Source organism: Pararge aegeria, chromosome 11 (assembly GCF_905163445.1).
Source record: "Pararge aegeria chromosome 11, ilParAegt1.1, whole genome shotgun sequence".
Lineage (NCBI taxonomy): Eukaryota > Metazoa > Arthropoda > Insecta > Lepidoptera > Nymphalidae > Pararge > Pararge aegeria.
Window position 1 is genome coordinate 6948473 of NC_053190.1, and position 12848 is coordinate 6961320.

At 36.7% G+C, this 12848-nt stretch overlaps 1 protein-coding gene across 4 annotated transcripts in view; it reads left to right on the forward strand.

The window, feature by feature from the left end:
- The first annotated feature begins 2323 nt into the window (after positions 1 to 2323).
- The window catches only part of LOC120627214 (protein turtle), a 28203-nt gene continuing 17678 nt past the window's right edge, over positions 2324 to 12848 (forward strand). For 3 of the 4 annotated variants that reach the window (XM_039895087.1, XM_039895088.1, XM_039895090.1), the window contains exons 1-5: positions 2324 to 2516; positions 5617 to 5742; positions 7442 to 7584; positions 10268 to 10414; positions 11139 to 11274. In XM_039895087.1, the coding sequence (XP_039751021.1) occupies positions 5670 to 5742; positions 7442 to 7584; positions 10268 to 10414; positions 11139 to 11274 (499 nt within the window). In that variant the 5' untranslated portion in view covers positions 2324 to 2516; positions 5617 to 5669. The remainder of the gene's footprint in view (positions 2517 to 5616; positions 5743 to 7441; positions 7585 to 10267; positions 10415 to 11138; positions 11275 to 12848) is intronic. The other variant, XM_039895086.1, reaches the window with a different exon arrangement.

Genomic DNA, 12848 nt, shown 5'->3' on the forward strand with positions numbered 1-12848 from the left:
AAAAGTTCAATTATTTACCCACTTTATAAATTTACTGTAACAGGTGTTATGGTCCTAACCTTATAGTCTCAGCGCTGGGCCCACTGTACTTAAATACTAACTAATAATAACTAAACTTTAAAAATATATATTTTGCTGCCTAATTTTCCGTGCTCAGCTTACGTTAACCTGCAGTCTGTTCTGATTTCTCCACAAGCTCTACAGCTGTATAATATTTATTTGTTTAAACAAGACAGGAAATACAAAATAAGACTGTAAAATATGAAAATCCCTACATCCAACGTAAATACATATTGAAAATTACATTTTTGAATACAATTTACAAAACTTAAAAATGACCATCCTTCACAAGTCACAAGGTAATTTTCAAGTTTTGCAAATTGTATTCAAAAAATGTAATTTTCAATATGTATTTACGTTGGATGTAGGGATTTTATACATATCTATCGGTTGAGACGATGGATGGTTGAATGATGTTAAATAAAACATCGATTGGCAAGACAAGGATGGTCATTTTCAAGTTTTGTAAATTGTATTCAAAAAATGTAATTTTTGGCAGCCCTGGCAGCAGGTGGGGGAATACTGCCACAGTATCGTGATGCAGTGTAATTATTGCCGCACAGGGAAATAGTCCAAGGACGATTCGTATTATATTTATACAGCAGTAAGATGTTATAACCTCGTAGAGTCCACACTATCCGTCAAAAATGGTTCAACCTGACTGACGTCTACGGAGACCTTCAGCCAGATTTCGCCACAAGCTTTAGTAAAAGTTCTAGTACGACTTTTAAATAGATCTTGTTATATACAGAACACTCACAGAAAATTCACACGTGCACGTGTGAGAAAGATGTTTAATTAAAAAAAAACTTATTTACTCTATGGTGCGTTTTTGCAATCAATATACAGAACTTCGACGTCTGTAGCTCTAGTAGAATAATATTATTTCTAAGCTCACTTTCTTCAACTCGTTTTCAAGTATCGATAAATTGCATCATAACGTAAACATAACTAAACTACCTTGCTTAAAAGCTCCCTCCAACTCGTCCCTATTTCTACAGCTAGCGCTCTTGACGGAATAGTGCGTTGCGTATCGCAAAATTAGTAAGTATATATTATAGAGTAAATATTAATATGTCAAATTTCCAAAGAGAGCTGACGTTGGGCAGGCGGCCGGTCGAAAAATGCCAAAAACGAGTATGTATTTTTAAATATGTCAAATTCAAGTTTGAAGAAGACATGTTATGCTGACCCCACAAAGCGTGGTATAGGAGTAACCAGAAAATTTCATTCGCAAGTTCTGTAATTTGCGTCTCTCACACCTCGTAGTCAACCAATGAAGACTGAAGTCGATTTTACTTTATATTTCGCTTCTCAAAAATGACATGATACGAATCTTGCAAATCTCAAATTAATGATACCTGCGATGTTTTAAGACCTAGTAATGTTTTAAGCCTGCACCAATTTCACTGTAATATAACTTCTCTGCGGGGGTGTAACAACTCACTGGTACCAGTACCAGTATAACAATAAGGTGCAGCCATTTGTGCGACAATTTGACTAATTACAGCGCGAACGCAATTTTCCATCGTTGCTAGCAGGTTGGAAGCATCGCCTCGACAAGTTCTTTTAACAATTTTCTCGTTGAACGAACAAAGTTTCATTCGGGCTAAAGTAATTTTGCGAGCTGAGATGTTGTTGCATTTAAATAGCAACTGCGAGTCCAGGATTTCGCAATCAGATCCTGAAAAAGATTCATTCAAAACTACACGTGCCACTGGGTTATCAAAAGTGAGGCGCTATTTGTCTTTCTTTTTTTCTTCAATTGATTGACACCATTTCGGCGCTTTCCGTGCGACGCTGTTAAACGAGTGTCCGAGGAACTAAAATTTGAATTCTATAAATCACTTTACCATTAATTTCAGATGTACTAGTAATCATCATTTGGCACTTCAGATGAAGACAAAATTTAAGCTGACATTTTTTATAAGGACGACCAGTGGCGGTAATATATTGTATAATAAAAGTCAATGTCAGTCAATGTACTGTATTGATAAAAAATAAAAAGTTATAATTTTCTGGTGATTCTAGACAGCTTGATTCTCGTACGCTGCTAGCTAGTATTAATTATCTAGTACTTGAAGTGGAGCAGAGACGCGTTGCTACTCAAAATTATATATCTTAGTAAATATCTACACAGAATATTATTTCATCATCATCTCATACTCAGGACGTCCGCTTCTGATCGCTGTGTTTGTATACCACCCACGAGGTGGACAGATTCCATAAAACGAGAAGCAACTCTCAGGGAGTCGATGCACACAAGCGGCACGAAACCGTAGCGACTGGAAATCCCTACAACCGTCCTAGTATTTATTTGTGCTATAATAATTTATGAATTCATAGAGCAGTGACAATCAATTTTTTTTTTAATTCCTAGTGTTGTATCTATCTGTGACTACGTATAAAGAACCTACGTGTATTTAATCTGTATCAAAAAATTACGCTTCACGTCAGTAAGCTATTTTAAAATTCTCGCTTAAGCTTTGAATGTGCTACGCCTATGTAAAATAGTTCCGAATTCACTATCGAATTACGTAGTTTAAATAAGTGGTTCCAAAAATAATCGTGATTAAAATAATATTTTTTTTTACTGCATCAACATAACGTTTCAGGTAAGATTTTTTTGATTTCAGTTGGTGTATTCATTATCTTTGAAAAAAATATTTAAAATAATTACATTTATATATCTTTATGGTAAAAAAATCAGAGCACGAATTCGAACCGCACAGCCTAACTCGTAAAGGATAAGTGGAAAAACGGTCAAAAGATCGACCCTATTATAACGGCAAATTATAAAATTAAATCTATTACCATTCCCTTATTTGCTGTACAGTAAAAAGTATTTCTACGTTACTGAACATTTGGCGAACCTACATTTCATAACAAAAATATACCAACGTAAATTGGACTGTTACCAAGTCAAAACTGCGCACTATACGATAATAGTTATTGTTTATGGTTTTTGAGATAGCTAGGTCGCTATATCATCTGTCGTGTACTGCCTTTTCAGTATGGACCCAATAATGTAGATTTTTATACAGTCAGGTACTTCCATTATATGCGCGAAAGCACCAACAATATTTTGAAAATATTAAGCAATAAATGTGAAAATCCCTTATGGAGCGCTGGGTTGGTACACACTCACACACCAAGTGCTCAAGAGGGTACTTACCTTAGTTAGGAGATTCCTAATTATTTATTTTTTATATGTTTGGCCAATTTTAATTTATAATATAGTAAATAAGGTAATTGTTATTGTTGTAGCTATGGGCTTTTATCTGAATTAAACGTTATTATTATTATCTGTGTACACTTTATTTTTAAGTATTTCCAACTTTCCATAGCTTTTTATGGTACGTACTCGCGTTACACGATGACGATCATTCTTTTAGGTACGTTTGATACTCTAAGTAGGTAAGTGTTACATTAAAAGCTTGACTAGGCTCGAAATATATTTTGTGATGATAAATAACGTCCACCTTTTTTTTTTGGTAAATATTGATTTAATATGACTAGTTCAAAAACTAAACTTCATAAAGATTTATTTTCAAACTATTTTGTCAGTCAAACAACAGTTATTTTGGCTATAAACTTGAAAAAAAGTGTCTCGTGGTATTTCATTACAGTTATACGTTTTCAAATAAAGAAACATTACAATATTAGTCGTTAGGCTGGGATCACACCAGTAAACACTTACGTTAGCTAGTTACGTAAACTGTAACTCGCTATAACGAGCTTACAGTTGTTTACTTTCGTAAATTAATCGTAAGTGACTTCCGTAATTGACTTACTTAAGTAAAACTTACAGGTGTAATCCCAGGCTTAGCATAAGTAAATCTATAAATTTGTATGGATGACCAAATGTAATGAGTTGTTAACGAAACTACGACTTAACGTTTTTTAATCTTTAATCCTAATAAAAGCGTGTCGAATAAATTTATTCCATGTTATAAAGTATGCTGTTGCCCGCTTTGTTCGTCCGCTTTTATTACGGTTTTTTTTTACAAATCCTGAAACTATTAGTTTTACTGGGATAAAAAGTATCTCACTCTCTTAATTACTCTCGTTGGCATAGGCGTTCCTGGAAAAATAATGAATTAATTGCCATAACTCGTACGGACTTATATACCGCGTATAACACTGCGGGGCGTGGCTATTAGTTCCATAAATCAGGACACGTATTATAAACATAAAACAGTACAAAGCGAGAAAACCGACTTCGTTTTCTAGTTTGTACTGTTTGTATGATGAACCAATTACAGACCATCTTGTCATACTGGCTTCCCCTGAGGTTATGTTGACCCCGGTTGGTAAGGCTTGGACTTCCCTTTCGGGACACCGAGTTCGATTCTCAGCATGCACGTCTTATTTTATGCAATTAAAATATCAGTTTCTTTAACGCTGAAGGACAACATCGTATGGAAACCTGCATGCCTGACAGTTTTTTATAACGTTCTCAAAGGCATGTGAAGTCTACAAATCCGCACTTGGCCAGCGTGGTGGTAGGCGTAAATCTCTCGATCTAGACTGTCAAACTTTACTTTTGCATACAATAAAGATACAATACAATTAAAGATTTCCCTGGTGCCACGTTCAGCGCTGTGAATTTAAGTAGTTGGTTCGGTTGGGCCTGTTTAGATTCCCAGCAGGGACAATTTGGGAATTTATAATTTCAGAATTTCCTCTGGGTTTGCCTGGTGGGGGGCTTTGGCCGTGGCTAGCTACCACTACAAACCTACTATCCTACAAACAAAGACATGCCTCTAAGCGATGCCGCGAAGAGCGATTAGGGGTCTGACTACCATACTATTGAAAGAAAGAAAGAAAAATCATATTTATTGTCACACATTTGTGTAAAATGTTATATTTGTGAAATAAAATAATTGTTAAAGTATAAAAAATAAAAAAAATGTGTGACAAAGGAGCTGGCTCAGTATAGCTGCAAACTAAAACGCGCAGCACTGGTTTTCAGCCAGCCCCATTATCTTCGTCGTCACTGAATCCTCGCGACTAAACAATAACAAAATAATCATAAAAAAGGACAATAACATAGAATATAATATATAAACAATCAAAAGATATTGTTTCATTAAAACAAGCTTATTTACATCGAGAAATACAAAATCATCATAGAGGTAAATAATAAACAAAATCAAAAATTATGAAATTAATAAACATGAAAAACTAAAAAAAAGAAAAAACTAAAAATCTTAAATCATAAATTAAATGTAATGTGGGTGTCTTTAATGTGAAATAAAGGAAAAAATTAATAATTTTTCCTTTATTTCACATTAAGACACCGACATAATTTAAAATTATATAAAATTCCTAACAGGTTAGCCCGTTACCATCTTAGACTGCATCATAAAGAACTAACTTGTAGTGGACAAAAAAATACAAAAGAGACGTTTAACGGCATAGATCGCAAGATTTACGCCAGTTGCAGACCTGTCGTGAGATCCGCAATCACCCTGCCGTGCCCTGTAGTGGGCCGGTATGATAATGACGATATGTTGATGATGCTGATTTTAAACAGCTTATGTCTTGTTGCAGGTGATGCGCCGAGGATGAGTCGCCGCGCGCGGCCGTGACATGGGAGCGCAGGCATGGGCTGGCGCGCCGAGCAAACGCCGCACATCGCCGCCGGCCTGCTCCTCTTGCTGCTAGCCAACCTGCCGGGTACGCTACGGCACTCCACTCTCACTTACATTCTCAAACATGCTTGAAAAGGAGACAATCATTTTTGTATGGACAACAGGAACACCAAAAATTGAGTCTTATATTAATGAATAACATATTGATTTGTTCCTTCCTATCCTTTCGTGAAGACCGAGTATGAGCCCCGGCAAGCACCACTGACTTTTCGGATCTATGTGCGTTTTTAATCTAAGCAATTTATAAATCACATCTAAACATACTTTAAACTATGAAGGTAACATCGTGCGGAAACCGGCATGCCTGAGAGTTCTCCATAACGTTCTGCCAGCGCTCAGTGTGGGAGACTACGGCCTAAACCGTTCTCATTCTGAGAGGAGGCCCGTGTCCGTGATGATGATGATAAAAGAGAGTTTGAGTTTTTACGTAATAATTTGAAGAATTTTAATGTTTGAAAACAAAATTAGTACTAGCGTTAATTCTATAACCAGATTTGTTACGCTCGATAAATTGAAATATTTGTTTGTTATTAGCTAAGCTACTTTAGCAATGGGAACTTTCATATTTTTTTTAACTCTGTTCCGATTTTCTGTGTATTCCTTCACAGGGAATACACAGAAAATCGGAACAGATCTTTTTCTTATTAGGGATCACTTATAAAACCGGACCGACCGATTTAAGTACCTACTTAACTACTTTGTAAGATATACTCACGCCATTTAATCCTACTTCAGTGGTAAGGTAGGGTTTTATTGTTAGGCCGTACTTCAATCAACTACACTTCCAATCTAACTAACAATAAGTGATTGGAGCAGTGTTGAGTTGTAATCCAGCATTGTACGCCACACCTGAATACACTCTACTATCAACAATCTAGATGCTTCTGAGAATAGAATCTATTGTTGTTGTATTTAAAGGCCACTAAGTACCTAGCGGATAATATGAAAAATCTGTTTTTACTCCCACAGATTAAAGGTCGCAAAAAGAAATATACCTACCTACGCGCTGTAACTAGTATAGTTCATAATAAGAAATTCTATTACGTGCTATGCTGATTGCGATATGCTCCTCAAAGATGTTATTTATTCTGCGGAAGAGGGCAAGGTCTGCGCAATATATTGAAGAGTAGGTACATCACAAGAGACACTGAAAGATAAATACAAAAAAAGAAACAGTTGATACATTTTTATTACCATGTTTTAGTATCGCCACTATAGTCAACATATCTTTATTTGCCTATATGCATGTACAGATCTAATTGAACTTCACTTAATATAGGTTTAAATAAAGAATAAAAAGGTTACAAATAAAGATATGTTAACTATAGTGGCGATACTAAAACATGGTAATAATAATGTATCAACTATTTCTTTTTTTTAATTTATCTTTCAGTGTCTCTTTTGATGTACCTACTCTTCAATATATTGCGCAGACCTTACTCTATAGGTTCACATATACATATATATATGTGTGTGAACCTATAATCAAGTCATATAGCTTAGATGTACCTTACATCTAAGCTATATTTTACTGTCCTGCTTTGTCGTCAGGTGGAAGACACACAAAACACTAAAACTGGATGAATCTCTTTAACTTTTGGGAATATCCACATTTACGCTACCTACTGTTACATTCTCGAGGTTTACTAGGTGTTATGACTCCAAGTCTGCCTTCTGGTTAATGAAAGTACCCCTGGAGATAAAGTACCGTTTTCCTATTGCAGTAACCTGCCACCAAGACCACCAAGATGCTGTCCACATCACAGCGATCCTCGGAGAGAGCGTCGTGTTCAACTGCCAGGTGGACTTCCCCGAAGACATCCCGGTGCCGTACGTGTTGCAGTGGGAGAAGAAGGTAGGCGAAACGGTACGACGGCCAACACTCCACTCTTACAATACAACGCTGCTCATCTATCGTGTGTGTGTTTCTGTTCAGTAAGGTCGTCTCGCCCCGCGACGCGCCGCGCAGAATGTAAAGTATATCACGTGCTCGTGTCGACTTCGACACTTGCTCTTGTCCCGTGCTAGTGGTCGCGGACGCCGCGGGCCGGGGGTTGCCCGCCACCCCCGCCCCGCGACCCCCCCGCGCACGCCTTTTATGTAACTGCCTCTTCAGCGTATTGCCTCTTACTGTAAACTGTTCCTGCAGCGTTGCCAGACCCGTACGCACATTTGTAGCACCGGTTATACACTGCACCATGCACACTTTTTGGCCTTATATGAGTAATACTTTTTTTTATTAAAACTACTAATCGAAATCGTTTGCCTTAAAACCACCTCGGGGGCCACTCTTAGCACATATTACAAGTCTCCAGGATCTCCTAAGAAAGCACCGGTGCGTTCCTATGACTATGTATGTACGTAGGTACTTAAGTTCGGTTTATCGTTTAGCAATCTATACGTCAGCGAACACAAGTTTTATCCTGAAAATTACAATGCATTTTACCTGTAAAGTTAAATTGCATAGGTAAGTATAGAAAAGTGGATAATCTTATATCATCTTATAGAATTTTGTAACGTAAAATATAATAACTTGCAGCAATTTTTTTTAATTCGTAGACTTATACTGTTTTCAACGGTGTCTAACTACGCGTATGAACTATCGTGCCTACATGCAGCCTCCAAGGAATAATTGTGTGCATTATATTATAATTTTTTGCGTACCGGAATTTTTTAAGTATCTGGCAACGCTGCTCTTGTTAAACGCGCCCGTCGTCGCCCACTGACCGGTCGACAAACACCACAGTGACAAAGGCCTTCAAAGCGAGTCCGAGAGAGCAGCAGACCTCCGTTAGATAGAGAACAAACACATACACTACCACATGTTATACGATTACAAATTTAATCTTAGTGTCCGACTTAAACAAGGTTTAACAACAGCCTATTCAGATTCAGTCTTAGATTGGATCGAAACAGAAAATTGTATCACCTCAGTTTTAGACTACTTTACCCAGTAGCCCTTTCACGCATGAAATTAAAAAGTAATGGAGTGAAGATAAAATAAAAAAAATTATAAACGAAAATAATTAAAAATGAAGGTTACCGTCGAGTCCGATACTACGCGTTATTCATAGTATTCATAGTATCAGTATAACCAATCTCCATCCAACCTGCATACGCGGTGTCGTTCAAAATGGCGGCCTGCGTGCAACCAATGACAAGATTTGCCCAAACAGGCGTGTATTGTGATTGGTCGGACGCATGACGCAGTCTTGCACGCCACAGTGTACACAAGTAAGATGCCTTGCCTTAATAAACCCTTCACTTTAATCCGAAACCGACCGAGACGGAAAAAAAACCGGAACTTCGGTCGGACACTATTTATTTTTACGATGCTATAATAAATTTTGTTTTGGGTGCACCAGTTTATTTCTCTAAGATAATAAGGGGAGCACGTTGTAGCTTACACGGCTCACACGGGGCACCGCACTCCCTCGCGCACTGGCGGCGGATCTGTCTGTTTCTCTCTTCCTGTGGCTGTGGGAATCGCCCACTTCTATCCGCAAAATTTAGATTCATGTAAAAACAGCATTTAATATTGAAAATAAAACGTATTTATTGCATGCCGTAGAGTTTGATTTTAACCACGACATCTCGCTGGCATTTTGTGTAGTTAAAAAGCATTTTTTTTCCTTAATAAATAATGTTTTAATTAAACGTATGTTACTAATAAAGTTTAAATGAGGTGCTGAGCAAATGGTGTCGTTAACACTTTTCGTATCAGATACTGGACACACCAACTGGCAAACCATGAGTATTTTAGATACATTTTTTTGGCGCACGGTCGTGTGCCAGGGTTTTTTTTATAAATTTAATATATAATCGACCACTTTAGGCCCATCAATCTAGCCAATTACCAATGGTTACTGAAAGTCTAACTGAAAGTGTTTGGATTAAGCGTCTAGAAACCAAAAAGTTTTCAGGACCAAATCAATTTAATTAGGTAATTATTTTTAAATATCGCACGAGTTTTTACTTAATTTAGGGATCAGTGTATCAACAAACTTAGTATTAATTAAAATATGATTTATGTACACATTTAAATTACAGTGAATAAGTAAATGATTGTTATTATAAAAAATAATAAATATCCTTTTTTAAAGTAGAAATATTGGTAAAGCTGCACAGCAGTGCCCACCGGATTGGTGGTACTGTGGTTTCCAGTGGTTACTATTACCAACAATACACAGTTGCCATACCCAGATATTGTAACCACGGTTTACTCTAATGGTGCATGCGTAACAATAAGTGTCTCCGTTTGCACAGCGCCTTAAAAACATTATACCATGAACTGTCATTTTTGTGCACACCATTGCATGCTTTTGTACTTGTTTTCTGTTGTAGTTACGCCTAAAGTCTTGTACAAAATATACACAATTGTTACAAGAATATTCATATGTATACAGATCGATGTTCTAGCAAGGTCGTAGTGTTGGTACTGAACGTGTATGTACTTCGAGTCTATGTAGTTAGCTAACTGCAGTCGCTAGGAAGTCGTTCCAGCTCCGCGCCAGCTTAATGGCAGACATTAACATATTTAACGGCTGTAGGGACAGGACATCCCGATCTACATCTGGTATGAGAGCTACCCGACACACAGTGGCGAGGGCTACGAAGGCAGGGTGTCCCGGGTTGCGCCGGATTCGCCGTACGGCGCCGCCAGCCTTAACCTCACCAATATCAGGGAGTCTGATCAGGTACAAAACTAAAATTTATCCATAACACTATAAAGTCACTACGCTGACAAACATATTTATAGCGTTTACATACACACACAAAGAAAAAGTAGATAATTTACGTTTCTAATTAATTTAGTTATTTTCTTTGCTTATTGTATTTTTTTTGGATTTTGTAACAAAATACCGTATACCATGGTAGAGTCGAACGTAGCTTTAACTGTCTGCCATAATTTAGAATTACAGTCATTCAAAATACACCATGAACGAATATAATATCAGTCTGGGTAGGATATTATTAAAAATATTTTAATTTTAATAATAATTAAAAATAGTTTTATTTTTATTACAATTTATGGTGCAGGACCCATAAGTTACTACTTATGGGTCAATCATCTAACATCACTTGAAAGAAAGTTTCTTCTTCGCATAAACTGACCTGAAATCTGTTTTTATTACAAATAACGCGTGTTTCCGTTGCAAAGAAATAAAAAATCTAAATTTTTCTTTAAAAAGGGTCAAAATTCAAGTCATTTACAGATAGAGGTTTAAATGTTAGAAATATCACTTATTTACAAGACAAATTAAATAATTTCTAGCACTTACACATTTTTTTCGTAATATCAGAAATATCGAATTGTAAGAAGGCATTGAAAAAACTATTAATGTTATTTATAACTTGCCTTTGTTTGCAAGCGTGACTCGCATTATCACCAGTGTCTTTTTAATTGCACTTTTCCGGCAGGGTTGGTACGAGTGCAAAGTGGTGTTTCTCAACCGGTCTCCGAACCAGCACAAGAATGGCACTTGGTTCCACCTCGACGTGCACGCGCCGCCGCGCTTCTCCATCACACCGGAAGAGATTATATACGTCAATTTAGGTTTTTAATTTTATTCTTTACCAGTTTCATCATCAGCCTTTTAAATATAACTTTAACAGTGAAGGAAATCTGCCTACCTAAGAGTTCTCCATAACTTTCTCATAGGCGTTTGAAGTCTAACAATACGCAGTTGGCCAGCGTGGTGGGCTTCGGTAATGGGTAGGTAATGATGGTGCTGATGGCATAGGCCTCATCTCTCTAACGAGAGATGGAATTAAAGCCTGGAACCACGACACTGCTACGATGAAGGCCGGCGGGCAGCAACAATTACCTATCACAATTACGCGATAACAACGGGGATCGATGACTTGAATTGTTCTTTAAGTATTAACTATTTATTCTTAGACAAGTAATCCGGGGGGAATTTTCAGGAGCAACGGAAGGTATACTTAATATCTTTTACGATGCTCAGATCAATACAAATTACCGAAGTTAAGACAATACCGAGGGTTAGACGCGAAATCGGAGCATTAGTCACTCCCCCTGGAATATTATACGCCATATAAGGTACTCAAGAACCAAAGCTCTCTTAAATCTCTTAAATAAATATGATTGAACAATAACATCTCCTGTGAGAGAATGTCCCTCATGATTAGGTACAGCTAGTAATAAACCATAGGTACTATCCTTATATTATAAATGCAAAAGTAATAATGATTATTTATTCGTCCATTATTTAGATTAAGACAGCTAGCATTCTGGAGTCAGATATAAGCTACTTTGTAATTTGCTCGCTGTTCCCAGCGTTATTTGAAATGCAACTTTATATTCCTTCGGAGACATGATGACAGATTTTTTCACACACCAAAGAACTTTCACTGGCATCCCGGTAATCTTTATTTTCTAGCCCGCATCTTTTACCACTGAAAAAAATTTATGCGTGTTTTTATAAACTACTTTACTGATTTTTTTTTTGATGTGGCATTTAATTTAGTTGTAGTTCTAAAAAAAATTATAGTATTCAGTATCAGTATTTAAGCCTTAAATGAGGGGTTTGCTGCTGTCCGCTGAGGAGTTCTGTCCTCTATCTCCAAACGCATTCATCACATCTACACAAAGTTAGGGCAAAATTAAACACATATTACAAGTTCTATAGAACAAAAATAATTTAAATCGGTTATAATTTGTCGGAGTTATAGTGTAAAATCGTCAAACACTTTCATCCCCTCTCCCAAAGTTACCGAGCTTAATGTCGTGATAAAAAGTATCCTATATTACTTCTAACACTTCCTAGAATACGTGCACAAAGTATCATGAGGATCGGATAAGTGGTTTTTGCGTGAAAGCGTAACAAATAAACTTACATTGACATTTATAATATTAGTAGGGATGGGAATAAAACGCCGACGAAATCGCCGTGGGCAACGACTTTGCTTAAATTATACACATTAATAGGACGTAGCTCGTAGAACATATTATATACCTACGTACAACATAATGTTCCATGGTCTACGAGATACGAAAACTTCTTGTTGCGAAGAAAATTCAATATTATTTTTGATCCATCTTTTCTATTAATAATAACAAATTTAAAGATGGTACATTAAGTAACGACCAAATAAGATTATCTACCA